We start from the raw sequence: 15,548 nt of genomic DNA on the forward strand, positions 1-15,548 counted from the left end.
CTTGCATTTTAACTTATTGAACGAAAATGAAAAGCTCTCAAGCTGTTATATTTGTAGAAACTCTTGTTTAACAGTTAATCTTTCTGATAAATCTGAAAAAGGCATCATACAAAAACTTATCTTGTCACTCATACTACTTACGATCATGCTATAATAGTCATCCTAGAGTCCCTAATATTTTGCAACGTAAACAACTCGGAAACTGACCTTGAGTAGCATATATTGCTAAATTACTAGGATCTGCTATGATACAAGTATATTCTAGCTACATTTTTAAAGGTGATTTGGTGTTTATCGGCTCCAAAACTATCAAATCAATCAGTGCAAATAATAATATGCAATCTTCCTGTGTAGAAAAATACACCAACAGTGACAAAGGGATAGTTGACAATAGATTAAAGCTGAAATTAAAAATAGAAAAAGATATGAAATGATTGTAGACAGTAAAGATTCAAAAAAGGGATGTGCAACAATACCAATACTATTTGTATACAAATCAAAATAGGAAAAGAAAACCAATAAACCTACAGTTTATGAATAATTGGTGCATTAAGAATAACCATATCTTCACCAACCAAGCACAAAATATGAAAACAAGGCAAGAATATCACTAAAAACAAGTACAAATGTATGATTCATTGCTAGCTTCATACCGTAGCTGAACATTGTAGCAGACAAGCTAGTTTCGTTTTTATCCTAATTGTAGCGTCACCTATAGTTATTTTCCGTACCCAATATCTGTTTGACGTCAAACCATAATTTTACACGGTTCAAACTGAAAATCCACTGTTGATGTCACCACGTCAACCACTGTACTTAAACATAAAGCACATTAACAACAACAACTGGTAAAAATCATGGATCATATCATAGACTCCATGGTAAAAATACAGTTTGCCCCTAATATGTTCCAACAGGCCCTTTTGGGCCATCATTGCTGTGCCAAAAGTTACCAATGGTTGGTCCCAAGTTAAAAACGTCCCCATTTTTTAGTAAAAATTATGAAAATAAAAACTTGGAAATCCGACATGGGCCATTCAAGTAACACTCCAGTTCATTATGTTACTCAGTGGGTACAGCAAGCATTATTTCAAATGATCATAATGGCAGCACTTTGATGCTTTCCGTCCATTAAAAGTAAATGAACGTGGCTTAACGAGTTTGGTCGATTTTGACCTAAAAATAATTTTACGATGTTTGTTCTTTTTGGCCATACGGTGATTTTTAAATGTTTTCTTCTTGTCTTATTAGTTTCATTTGTTAAATGCTACTTTGTAAACATTGATGCTCACGCAGAGGAATGTTTTTTTGACAAAGTGACCGCCGGCACAAAAATGGGACTGACGTTTGAAGTAGCAGAAGGAGGGTTTCTCGATATTGATGTAAAGGTAAGACTTTTTCATACTTTTCTGATTTTCCTACAATGGCTAGAATAGTACATTAGTACTTACTTCTTTAAGGACACGAATCTTGTAGCATAAATGTTATATTTCAGAGGGGGGAAATATTTTTGTTTACCTTCTTTCCCCTCCTCCTCCCTCCAATGAAACGTTTACAGCTTTAACTTATATATTTTGCCTGTATAATGTATATTTTTGTGTTGCATCTGTTATTACATGCTTTTGTTAAATGTGAAGAAGAGATGGACATCAGCAATGAGGTCAGAAGATGAAGAAAGATAATAGGGTATATGCTCCAGTTATGGCCACTTCCTGTCAATTTCTCCAATATTTAGCATATAATATTTATATAACAAATCAAGTACAATTTTACAACAAAAACAAACTTTTTTTTACTTGCACCTCATCGGTTCATTTTAAAAGCTGAAAACTGGGAAAATTCGGTTAGTAGCCAGTAGCTGGACTCAGTTTTATTAGTATCCACTTTTTAAAACTGCAACTATATTTCAAATTTTTATTAATAATGAAAAAAAGTATCACAGGGTGGCGACAGATCAGGGAGATCAGGGAAAAGTCAGGGAACTTTATTTATCAGGGAAATTTGAAAAAATAACAAAATATCAGGGAAAATTGATTTTATGAAGAAAAAAAAATTTTCTTTTTGCTTTACAAAATTAAGTACTCTAATTCCCTACGCATTTTCCGCCAATTATCTGTTTTTTTTTTTTAAAAAAAGGAAAATTAATGAGGTGCGATTAAACGCTGCCGCATATTTGTGCATCTTTTTTCCTCAACGTCAAAGTATTGAATCTTACTTATTAACCACAGGATGAACTTCCTAAGATTGCTTCTGTGTCTGTTAGGTTGTTTATTTTACCTAGCTTGAAATTTCCTTTTACGCTTCCAATGCTATGTAAAATAAACAACCATACAGGCAAAGAGGAAGCCTTCATTAATGCCTTAGCTCCTTTGCCTTTATTCCGTTGTCTCGAAGTAATTAGCATACTGTAATCACGATTTCAAGAAGAAATCTTTGATTTTCGAATTAATACTAGAAAAGCTTAAAAGTTATTACTTCCTCGTGTTTTAAATTTAATTGCTAAAATTGAACTTTCAATAAAAACTTTTGTTTTTGCCGTTATACTATTTGTTGTCACCGCAGATTATAAAGGTTTTCTTTTCTTCAGACTTAAGTGATTCTTTAATTTTATAACCAAGTTGTATTCTTCTTTTATATATTTTAAAATTATCTTCTTTTTCTTTTTTTTTCTCTCATTTTCAAGTTCTTTCTTACGAAAGGAATCTAAGATTTTTTTTCGTTACATACTGAAATCATTTAAAATAGAGTTAACTTGTGCACTTAAGTAAATATCTTTATTTTTTTATTGTTAAAATGCTGTATTTATTCATTAAAACCTATGTTCTTGATTAGAGAAAAGCTCCCTATGAATGGATGTCAAATGGTTTCATCTGTTTTGCATAAATATCTCAATTAGTTATATAAGAAAAACTACATTACTTCTATTATTTCACTATTACTTTTTATTCTTGCAACAATTATTATACTGTTTGAAAACTTAGTTCAAAATAATTTCAATTGCTTTTTAGTTCTATCATAAATACACATATGTTTTTAAGAATAATTTTAATAGTTTCTTAAAATTCTTATGCTAAGTGGTTTCTGGAAGGAAAGTATTTTTTTTTTTTTTTAATTTTCTATAATCTTTCCATGTAGAAAAATTGAATATGCTGTTTTGTAGGCTTTTTTTCCCTAAAAAAATTGACTTGATATGTTTTTTTAACCATTTTATTTAAAAAGTAGCATCTTTTTAAAATATATCTTTAGTTCAACAACTTTACACTACTTAAAACGTTTAAAATACTGCATTTTATACAAACATACAATATAGATTTCAAGTATAGCAAAGAAAGTAAACCATTATCATTGGTAACCCCCAAAGCAGAATACTACTAAATTTGCGACGTACGTCGCAGAACAGATGCCTGAGCTGCAGAACAATTCTGTTCAAATGTGAGAGGAAAACTGACAAATTTTCTGCAGAAATTCTGCAAATTTCATTGAAATTTCTGCAGAAACCACGGTGCCGAAAATTTGCAGAAACCGCGATGCCGAAAATTTGCAGAAACCACGATGGCGAAAATTTGCAGAAACCGCGGTGCCGAAAATTTGAAGAAACCGCGATGCCGAAAATTTGTAGAAACCGCGATGCCGAAAATCTGCAGAAACTGTGGTGCAGAAAATCTGTAGAGTTTGCAAATTTCTTAAAATTAGTAGAAAAACTAAAATTGTCTCAAATTACGATAATTTGGGGGAAAGCTCGCAATGTTGAATTCGATTAGTCCTTTGTAGGTTTTTCTCAATCGATCTTCATCCACTACAATTTCCGCCATGCATGTTTAGGAAACATGCCAACATGTCTATCGTTGGAAATTGCGTGGCTTGCTTAAGATTTCAATCCTTTTGCATCCAGAAAATATTTTAATTGTTTTGAAGTGTTTTATTACATGCAACCCAAACTCAACTCATTCTATTTATTATTTCAGTAATTTCTTTGTTTAGTAACATTATTTTAATTGCTCCTTCATGCCATGTAAAATTCACCGAAAAATGTTTTTTGACACCTAGGTTCGGATTTTTATAAAATTTTGTATCTTTGCTCTTTCTATGAATTTTGGAAAGCATATAAACTATTTTAGGAGAATCCCAATCGGTTTAGGCTCGACACCTTGTTAAAGTTTTTTTGATTTTATAGTTTTCATGATCAACTAATTTTCCAAATTCAGTGCTCTTTAATTAGTCATTTGGTTGAAAGCTGTGATGTTTCCGGAAATATCTTATTTCCACAAAAATAAATAGTATCAGTCCAGTTAAAAAAAAACTATGTGAAATGATTTTGATTTTTGCCACCCAGCTTGTTTAAAATGTCACGTTTTTTTCGCGTACAATGCTTAAAGTACTTGCAGAACAATTTTAGTCAAATGATTTTCCGTTGCAGAACATCGTAAAGTATTCTGCTTTGGGGTTGGTAACGTAAATCAGGGAAATTTGGTGAACTTAACCAGGGAAATCAGGGAAAAGTCAGGGAACTTTTTTTCATAGTTCCTGTCGCCACCCTGTATCATCAGAATATCGCTCACACACAAGAAAGGTGACACAAACAAAATACATAAACTTTTACAAAAAAGACAAAAAAAAAATCCTTTTAGTACGTGAATAAGTATATTTGACGAAATACACCCATTTATTTCAACCGCCCTGCTGCTACGTTCTTTAAAACAAAAGAATTCCTTTGGTAGCGATACTCGTCTATTTTAGTCTTAGATTTTCTGTCCAGAATAAAAATTGCCAGTTAAACAACATTTGCCTCACAATGAATATAATTTTCAATGGAAAGCAGATCACTTTTCATTCTACTATCAAAGGCAAAAATGCATATTATGGCATATTGATAGAACTATCAAACTGTTATCCGTCAGAACAAGTATGCATACAACATAAAATAATCCATTTATAACTGCAAGATATTTTCTCCTTCTCCCTGCTACAATCACTTTTTTTTTTTTTTTTTGTCATGAATAAAACTTATCAATCTTGAAAGTTAGGCTCAATAACAATTTATTGAAGTACCCATAGCTGTCTTGAAGATATGAAATCATCGTTTCAGCTCAATTAACAATTGAACACCTAAATTCCTAGTCTCAGATTTATCTCAATCATCAGTGAAAGGAGCATATGTTTGAAGAGAAAAAGTTTAGAGATCAGGCTAAATCCAACATCAGTAATTTTGTTTGTATGTTACATACATATAGCAACTATTTGGCTAGGTAATGTTTTTCTACACATTCATTTTATGCATCGGTATTTTTTCAGATAAGTGTTTTTCTTATTAAGTTCGTGAACCCACATGAACCGTTGCTATAGTACACATGACCTATTAAAAATAATATCTAGACTTTCTTGAAATATATTTAAGAAAGAATTTTTAATGTTTTCAACTGGATTTTTCTACAAAAATTAAGTCACAAATTTTAAGAAAGAACTTTTGTAGAGATCAAAGAAAAAAAATCTGATGCATTTGTTGAAGTTATTATTATTGCTGCTTAAGATATAAATTTTATCCACTGATTGTTTTGTAAATTTCACACTATGCCAGTACATTTTTTTCAAAAAATTGAAATGAAAGTTAGATATACTTGCTTTTGCATCATTTAGTTATTTATCTAATTCTTTGAACTTTCGCAATTTCACATAAAACACAAAGAAAATGCTAATGTTCTAAATTTTTTTAAAGCTTGGAAATCAAAAACCCATTTCTAATTTCTTCGAGCAAATAGTAGAAATACTGTTCTATATTCCTACAAAATTTGAAAGTTGTCAAAAGTTTCCCTCATGTAAATTTTTGGGCCTATGTGAAAGGGAAAATTGTCATTTTACAAAATGTCACTAAGTTCAAAATCGATTTTAAAGACAAAAGGTGTTAAAATAAAACTTCAAAAGTAAGGTATTTCTTTTATGACACTTAGCATGTTATTGGGTCTCAATTTCAGCTAAGCTATGTACATTCCTTAAAGCTGGAGATTAAAAAATATAATGCTTAATTATGAGAAAACTGAAATATTTTCAGTTTTTAAAACACGGTTAAAAGTTAACTATAATAATCTTGACAATTTTACTCATATCAGAATTGCCCTACTCCATAAATTACAACTATATATAACTTTTATGTTTTGATTAAATCTTTACTAATAATAAAGCTCAAAGTCTCTGTCTGTAGGATGTCTGGATCTCTGCGACGCGCATAGCGCCTAGACCGTTCAGCCGATTTTCATGAAATTTGGCCCAAAGTTAGTTTGTAGCATGGGGGTGTGCACCTCGAAGCGATTTTTCAAAAATTCGATTTTGTTTTTTTTTCTATTTCAATTTTAAGAACATTTTCCAGAGCAAAATTATAAGATGGACAAGTAAATTTCGAAATTATCATGACATGGAATGGGAGAGCAAATGAACATAACCTATTGGTGAGAAATCCGTCATCCATTTTTTGTAGATATACAGGCAAACCGAATGACCTTTTAATTTTCAACTACGGGCAAAGCTGTGCGGGTACCACTAGTAGTTAATAAAATAAAAGCCCTCAAAAATGCAACATTTAACATTTATGAGAATGCTGTTCAATTTGACCAATTTTCAGTTGCATGTAACTATTAAAATAAAAAATATATAACCAAAATATTTTAGATGTTTTTATATAGGCATAAAAGGAACCTGTATAACAAATTTCAGAAAAATCTGTTACCATGCAGCCACTACTATTTTGTGAAATTTGCTTATTTCATATGGAATGATCCAACTAGATTTTACTTTAAAAAAAAGTTTATCTAATGGTACAAATCTATCAGAATTAGTTTTCAGTTATTTGTGAGTCGGAGTGTTGTCAGTCGGACCAAGATAGTACAGACTAACACGCGAACACCGTTTGCAGGAAATTTCTAAATTTTTTCGGAAAATTTTGATATTTTTGAACAAATTTCTGTAATAATGAGTCGATTTAGTTTTTAAAAAAACATTCTGCTTGCATAGTAGTACTCAATTTCAATGTTACGTTTTTTCTGTTGGCCACGATATAAGACATGGCAGAAGTACCACATTTTTCAGTAGAAAATCACTCATTTGAGTTCACACAGTTTTAAATTTTACCTAGGTCTGTTGTAAGTGTTGTAACTATTATTCAGATCTGATGAAAAGCCTCTGTGCTGGCTGATCTGTGATTTGAAGTATAGCTAGCTAAGATTCAGCATCAACCATATGTATTTCTTTTCACTTTTTATTGCAGATTACTGGCCCTGACGGAAAAGTAATTTACCAAGGAGAACGAGAATCAAACGGAAAATATACTTTTGCTGCCCACATGGATGGTGTCTTTACATATTGTTTCAGCAATGCTATGTCTACAATGACACCTAAAATTGTCATGTTCTCTATGGATGTCGGAGATGCACCAAAAGCAAGTGATGGAGAAACTGATGGTTAGTAACATTACTACATTGTGCTTGCTGATTTATTGTTTCTAATTGATATTTGAAAACAATCATTGTATTCTAATTTAGGGTCAATCCATTTAAAATCATACAAATAAAACAAAATGTGTTTGCCATTTTTCATTTTCCTAATTTTTTTACCAATTATTTTCAGGGCTGGGTTTTTTAATTAAAAAACTGGGTTTTGATGGGACAGGTGTCAAAAAATTGGTCTGAACTGTCAACAACTCAGAAACCCTGGTTGATTTTAATATTTTGAAAGGTGAATTTTATGTGTAATTTTAAGCTCATTTTTGAACTGACAATTTTTTTTTTACCATTCATTGATTTTTAAAAAATCTCTTTTAATTGGCTTTATTAAAGCTCAATATTATGTAAATTGAAATATTTAATCTTCAATCAAACTAGTTCAAGCAGTGGTGCCGACTCCATGGGGCCTGAGCCCTCTCTTTTTGAGGGGATAGCGCTCCTCCCCCCTCCCCCCCCCCAATAAACCAAGAAAATCATTAGTTACATTATGCTTTCTAAACTCATAAATTTATCTTTTATTTCCCTTGTTTGATGATAGTTTACCTTGTAAAATACATTCAGTAATGTGTTAAAACAAATATTTATTATGATAATAAGCAGGTTAACTGAAAGCGAGTGGTGCGAATAATGATAGTGTTACGGTACTGCAAGCACACTTGGAATTTGTCCCAGTGCGCAAACTTACGGGTCAAGTCTGTTGCCGGTGTGCAGCGCTGTGGCACGCTCATCTAAATGTTACTGATTTGAAAAAAAAAAAAAATATGAGGGTTTGATTTGTATATTAAATGGGAGGCGTGATAGTTTTGAATATTTTTGGGAATTGTGTTTAAAAGAAAAACCTTTACAAAAATGTGATCCTTCGCTTCCTCGGAATTGACGTATACCAAAGATGTATGAACAAAGCCAGCTCACCGCACACTTTCAAAATCCCAAAGAAGTACTACAAGGCACTTTACATTGAGGTTAGTGAAATGGTGCAATCTTACATTATTGGACGGTTCACATCAACTTGACTCATACAGGTTATTGCAGTTGAACAAGAGTTCTTGCTTTTATTAAACAGAAATGAAATAAATTTTGAAAAATCAACTGAGTTTTTCAAAAATAACCTAGACATTGAGGAACTGCGTTTACACTTGAATATGTCAGCCGCAATGCCGTATCCAGAAAGTTTTTTCGGAAGGGACCCGGATTCGCACATTGCCCTAGCACACAGACACACAGGGGCGGCAAATAGGAAGGGCAAGAGGGGGTGGTCGCACCCCCAAATTTTTTTGAGCAGAATGATAAAAAAATGGGTAAATTCAATGTTTGTTAATCGCAAATCATTCTTCATTTAAAAAAAATCGCTCTCATTCTCAGTAAATAGTTGATAAAACTCGACACATTACCTGGCACAAACAAGTGTTCTCCGTTGAATTCATGAAACACTTTCTGGCTTTTTCAGCACAGAAAAAAATGACATAGAACCTTGGTGAGCTTTAACTAAAGAAGTAATTTTCCTATATATAAGGCTAAATTCCTCATTGTGTGTGCCCACTGTAACGATAAGACCTGGATCTATAAATTTCGGGCCCCCTGCAACAAAATCTGTAGGGCCTCTTCCCAATGGCCAGCAGTGTATATTTGCAAGGCTTAGTGCTTTTTTTTTTTTTTTTTCAATTTCTTGGGTCGTTTGACCCCTTAAGGACATGCCCTCCCTCCCCACTGCGGGATCTATGGGAACGCAGATCCGGGCCTGCATCTGGAACGATGGTAGATACAGTATGAGAGGCCGTGCAAGCAAGTGGGGTGTATGATTTTCAAAAGAAAATTCCTTGGGACATAACATTGATTTTACGCTCATATTTTAAGTGTATGTTTATTTATTGGGTGTATATTGCTTTCTTCAAGTAGAGAAACATTCCAGCTACTCAATGCATAGGGCATTCATTCACAGAAACTTCTTAAAAATACACGCTATTTTTGAAAAAATAAACATCACACATCAACAAATTCCTTCTTTAACTATGACTCGGAGTGACACAAGATGGTCTTCAATAGTTAAAACAATAAAGCATTTCTAGATAATTTCAAAGCAGTGATTTGACGCCTGGCAGAATTATCGCAAAACAGTTCTTTCAATAGTGAGAAAGCTGGTGCCCTCTAACATGAATGGCTTCGTTTAAATTTTATTTAATTTGTTTATATCGTGGAAAGTATTTTAACAATGCTTTACTCTATCAAAACATCTTCAATCTGTTACCTTTATTTTTAGACTATTCAAGTTTCAGTTCAGTCTACAATTGAAACTGTTAATGATTTTAACTTGTATGTTTATTTCAACCAAGCGTGCAACTTTTCAAAAAAAAAATCTTACTCTGCTCCAATTTAAAAAAAAAAAAATCAATTTAGGATATGTAACAAATATCTCCATGTTGATGAAACGTTAAACATTCATTTAATATTTTGTATAAACTAATAGATTCATTTTTAATGAAAATAACTCAAGATTTGATGAATTTTTTTCTGTATTGTTTGCTCTATATTATCTGGATTGGATGTTGAAAACAAAAAATAAAATATTGCAATGAGTCACGACGCATTGTTTTGTAGATAGAGGCTAGATTATTCAATTATGAAAACTAAAGTCCCTCTCGTAGTTTTTAAAGTTGCCTGGGTAATTTTGAAGAGCAAGATCTGAAAAGTGTATTTTTATGCATAGCTTTGTTACCTAAATTAATTTTTTAACTATTCCAACCAGCTCAGCTAGTTGAGCAAGATCATTGTTATGTCTCAGGGGGTTAGGGACCTTTTTTCGGAGTACCATGGTACAAAAATTTTTTATCTTTAGCTTTACTGGAAAAAGAGCACTACCCTGGGCATTGATGGATTAGTGCATGATTTCCTGTTCTTTTGAATTCCGAAAAACATTCATTAAAAATTCACTAAAAGGTAAAAACTGTAGTATCAAGGTGTTTCATATAAAACGAATTAAGATTTTATCATAAATTTCAATACATTTTATAAGTTATCATGTTTTTAAACATTATTGATTGTTAATATTAGACTAGTTTTATGACCACCTCTTGTTAGTCAGTGTGTGTTTTGTACCATACTTTAATACATATTTAAGAAGCTCGACCCCCCAAATGTAATGCTGAAATGCCGCCCCTGCAGACACACATACAGGTATATGCATATAAACACACATAACATGCATAAAAATATTTAATGCAGAAAATCTTTTTTGCCTCGATTTGTAATATTCCACTGTTGGACTTATTTTTATTTTTTACTTCCTATTATTTTTTTAAATTCGCCTTTTGTAGTGGTAAGGATAACAGGAGACCGTCTTTTAAGTCGGATATAGAACATCCACATAACTTCAGGGGGTCCGGTGGTTTGTCCCCCGGGAAATTTTTTTAAAAATCGATATAAAAATCTGTATTTTGAAGCCTTATATTGGGTAATTGAGACCACAAAAATATGAAGAAAAATAGGCAAACAGAATCTTTTAAAAGTTATGTATTCTTTTGCAAATCAAAATCAATCGAATTAAAAATTGCTTGTTCGACAAATTGTTGACATCAATCGAGAGAAAGGAAAAACGAGAGAGGAGAAAAGAGGAGCACATCATCATTTGCTCATATCGGCTTTTAGTGTACTGTCCAACCATCACGAGAAAAGCTACTGCCGAAATGTCTGCGCCTGTCTACTGCTATACTAACAAGGCGCGTCTCATTTTTCCAAGGGAAACTAAATGTTGGAAAAACCCGTACGACTGCACAAAGGCGAGCAGACGAGTGACCAAATGGTGCTAAAAAGCCTTCCTGCTAACCTTTGCAGAAAATGAACGAAGTCCGCTTCTATGGCAGTAGACGGGCACAGACTTGACGGAGGGAGCTTTTCTCGTGAAAGCTACACAATAGTTTGTTTTTGATCACTTCTCCCCCAACATCCTCCCCCCCCCCCACCATCTTTTCATCAAATGCCCTACTACAGTATAAAAATTGTACAAAATGGTATAATAGATATGGTGTAGGAATTCAGAAAATAAGAACGAAAGAGTAATATTCTGGCCATTTGGACAATTCGTACTTTATAATCTTGATAAGAGACAAAATTGAAGGACTTTTCAAGAATCGGAAATCCAGGAAGATTATGGTATGTATGGGGTAAATACTATAGTGTATTATTGTGTTATTAGTATGAGTATGGGTATTAAAGTAACAAGCAAGACAACTCTTGAATAACTAGATTTATCATTCTTACAATATTGCCAAAAAAATCTTATGCTAACAAATTTGCATATAAATTGTTTTCAAGACATTAAAAAAAAGAGGGAAAAAAAAATTTCTCAACAAAGACTCGATTTACTGGTTTTTGGTTTAAATATGTGTGGTGTTTGAATGAAGCATGAAGTTGCTCTTGCCTTGACTATAGTTCTGGAGTGGTTTCTGCCTGATGCTCCAAGTGTGCCATGTTTCTCATATTGCTAAATTTATTCTCAATCTATGCAGGAGCTGTACATTCAATCAAAAAAAAAAAAGTTTGGAATAATTTTAGTTGTTTTGGAAAGAACAATTGTAAAATTTTATTTATGTAATGGGTGATTCCATAGTGACGAACGTAACATTCAGAGACTTTTGTTGCATATCATGAGTTTAAAACATCTAATAATCATTTACTTGTGGTTTTGTGGAATTTTGTGAAAGAATAAAACTTATGTGTAATATTCATGCAATAAAACACAGTGTAAATCATATAAATTGGTTTTTGAAACTAAATTACTATAGTGTGACAAACGTAACATTTTTGCAACCTTGAATTTGCAACATGAAATTCAGCTCTCAATTTCTCTAAAGTTTAGGTAGGTATTATTGTAAAAGCAGTGTAATGCATTATTTTCATTCCGTAACTTTATTTTTCACGCAGAATAATACTCATTTTGCTTATAATGTACGGAAATGAATATTTCTTCAAAATATGACGTGTGACGAACATAACATTGAAGAGCGTACTTTTGAAGTTACGTTCGTCACGGTGATGATCGTGTAGTTTTTTAGACCATTATGTGGTCTAAATATTAATTAATAAGTAAGCACTGATACTTTGTCATAAAAGTAACACTTATATCAACAATTTTTCAACATGGATTAAATAAATGCTTTTTTATTGACTTAGTGCAAAATTTATTTTTTTCTCCTCTGTTTTGAAGTGAAACTTCTTATGCGAGAGCTTTGATTTTCTGATTCCCAGACTTAGATAAAATGAAAAGCTTTCTGCAAACACAAATCTTAACTGGAAAATTTTCTGCAAATAATTATTTTGCCTAACTCACCCTTGAATAAAGAATTAAATTTATATTCAAATATGAAAGAGGCCAACTGAAGAAAACTGCCAAAACCGTTACTTTTTTCACACATGTGTTTTAAAATCCTTTTGGAGAAAGGCTTTAACAGAAATAAACTGGGATCTTTTTGAAAATTCCCTTGAAAAAAAAATTAACGTTAGCAATTTGAAAAAAAATTTCTGCAGAGCCAAAAATTTTCTGCGAATCCCGTTCGCTTGTTCGTCTATATTATGCAAGACTGCTGATTCCCAACCTTTTTGTGTAACGGAAGTGAGGCAGTTGTTTTTTTATTGTTGCCAGAAAAAATGAAAAATGATAGTGTTTGAATTTAATTTTGTTAATAAAATTAACAATTTAATTTCAAAGCTTAAGTAAGCATATATTTGCAGATTTTGGCCACTTAAAACGTTTCAAAAAATGCAGGTTTTCGAGGATTTTTTTGAGACAAGTTCAAGAGCATAATCCACATTGCTAAGGTTTAGCCTTGAATTTAGTTTAACTTTTACTATCAAAATTAACTTTATTATTACTATTATTTTTTATTGTTTTTGGCAACAGCTAAAAGGCGGATTTCGAGTAATTGTTAGTTTTCTTGCTGTTTATAATCTATTTTCTTCATTCAAATACAAAATCATGTTGTGAATATGTCTAAGTCAGACACAGAAAGAACAAGAGCTTGACGTGAGAGAAAACATATGGTTGAAATGGCAGTTTAGAATGTACAAGTAATAAAGAATAAAAGATGAAACTTTTTCTTGTGTCTTTATAACACACCTTTTTTTTATCACACATAAGTGGAACTTTTTTTTCCAGAAAGCTATCAAGAAATGTAATCTTTATAAGAACAATATCCATTCTAAGGATTGTTTTTTCAAGAAAGCTTCTTCCAGGAACTTTTGACTTTCATTTCTGCCTGAGTAATTCCAATATTATTATTTTCAAGATGACATATAGAAGCCTATTTTTTCCTGGGGTGCATGGAAGAGCGTGCTTTTTGAATCTTTCCGTAAACTTATCATATTGAAGAAGGCGATGTTGCATTGGTTTATAACTCTATACAAAGCTAGAAAGCTGGCTTACTAGCTGCTCTAAAATTGATTTTCATCTCCTAACTTCTCATTTTTGATTCCTCAGTCTTTTTTTTTTAATCGTTGTGTGTGTGTGCTTTTTTTCTTTTTGCCGTAATATTCGCTCTGCTGCTTTTTTTCTTGCCATTTTCTTTTTGTTTACCTGTCGTTCTTGTTCTGCTTTTTAAGTCTCTCTCTCTCTTTTTTTTTTTTGGAGCTGCCGATTTTTCTACAAAATGCAACCCAAGACGATTCCACAAATATGTGTTCAAAATCGAGTCAATTGTTGTAAAAATTATAAAATATTATGCAGTGACATTGAAAAAACAATTATTTCAAAATATACATTTCTCTCATCTTTTATGGAACTAAACGTTCGAAAGATGCAGTGTTTGTTTCAAGCGATTACGTTCGTCACAATCAATATATTACGTTTGTCATGCTGATAGATAATTGTTTAAATAATTTAATAAAAATTCAACATTTTAAATGCATTCTAGAAAGCCCTTGGGAAGAGAATGAAGCAAAATCTTTCTTTTTATAGTCCTATAAAAAGTGTGGAAGGGAAAATACGACGTTTTGTGACGAACATAACTGACCGTTCAACACAGAATTCAAATTCGGCTAACAATGAAAGAAATTAAAGAAACTGAAATCTCAAAATGTAAGCAATAACTGAAAAAAAGAAATTATTTACTTCAAATGTATGCTTAAAAAATTACAGGTTGCTTTTCTTGAATGCTTTATAGTTAAAATTTACTTACTTGTTATTGTTGAAGATCTTCAAGCAGTAATTATTCTATGCACGGCATCCATCTTGAAAAACCTTTTACGAGGTTCGAAAATTAAGAATGTTATCTCTAAAATTATGTATAACACATTAATATTGATTGAGTTTGAAATTTTGGCCTGCATGCTCAGGTTGACATTTTCATGGAATGACCCTAAACATTAAATCCTTTGACGTGTCTACAAATTTGATCCTGATCATTAAAGTGCTATGATACTTTTTTTTAAATGTATACTATGTGTGTAAGTTTTACCCAATTTTCCACCCATAAGACAAAGCGTAATTTATCAAGTTAGAATCAGACTACTAGAATAGTCTGGTTATAATGGACTTCACATGTTATTTATAACAAAATTAAAACTTTGTTCTGGTTTATTATTTATTTGTTGCTCTACATTACATTTCATTTGAATTTTTTGTTACCTAGCACACCAAAATAAACTTGAAGAAATGATAAAAGAACTTTCAACTTCTTTAAGTTCTGTAAAGCATGAACAGGAATATATGGCTGTAAGGGACAGAATTCACAGAGCCAGTGAGTATGAATTTCATTAGAACAACATTTGCTATTGGTAATCATTAATAGATTCCTCAAATCTTTAAATTTTGATCTATGAAAACATAATTTATTTTAGTAATTTTTTTCAAGAAAGAAATATTTTTATTGACTGTATTTGGGGCAATAGTTCCCAATCTCTCCACTTGATGTCTGAAATTGCCTTGCTATCCGATTCAATTTTGATACCACACTTAGGTATGTAAACACCCTGTAACCAAATATGAAGGTTTGAATCAGGAGTGAACCTGTGCAGTATAAAATTTTCTTAAATTGAAAGCAGAGTCTCTGCAAAAGTATCATGTTTGTC

The 15,548-nt window shown here is 31.9% G+C and overlaps 1 protein-coding gene across 1 annotated transcript; it reads left to right on the forward strand.

The window, feature by feature from the left end:
- Nucleotides 1–1,104: 1,104 nt before the first annotated feature.
- LOC129235257 (transmembrane emp24 domain-containing protein 2-like) lies at nt 1,105–15,237 on the forward strand. Its single transcript, XM_054868974.1, has 3 exons — nt 1,105–1,388; nt 7,256–7,448; nt 15,110–15,237. Exons 1-3 carry the CDS (start codon nt 1,194–1,196, stop codon nt 15,235–15,237), a joined length of 516 nt encoding a protein of 171 aa, XP_054724949.1. The 5' UTR covers nt 1,105–1,193.
- Nucleotides 15,238–15,548: the final 311 nt, after the last annotated feature.

The sequence above is a fragment of the Uloborus diversus genome, chromosome 1, assembly GCF_026930045.1.
Source record: "Uloborus diversus isolate 005 chromosome 1, Udiv.v.3.1, whole genome shotgun sequence".
NCBI classification, from domain to species: domain Eukaryota; kingdom Metazoa; phylum Arthropoda; class Arachnida; order Araneae; family Uloboridae; genus Uloborus; species Uloborus diversus.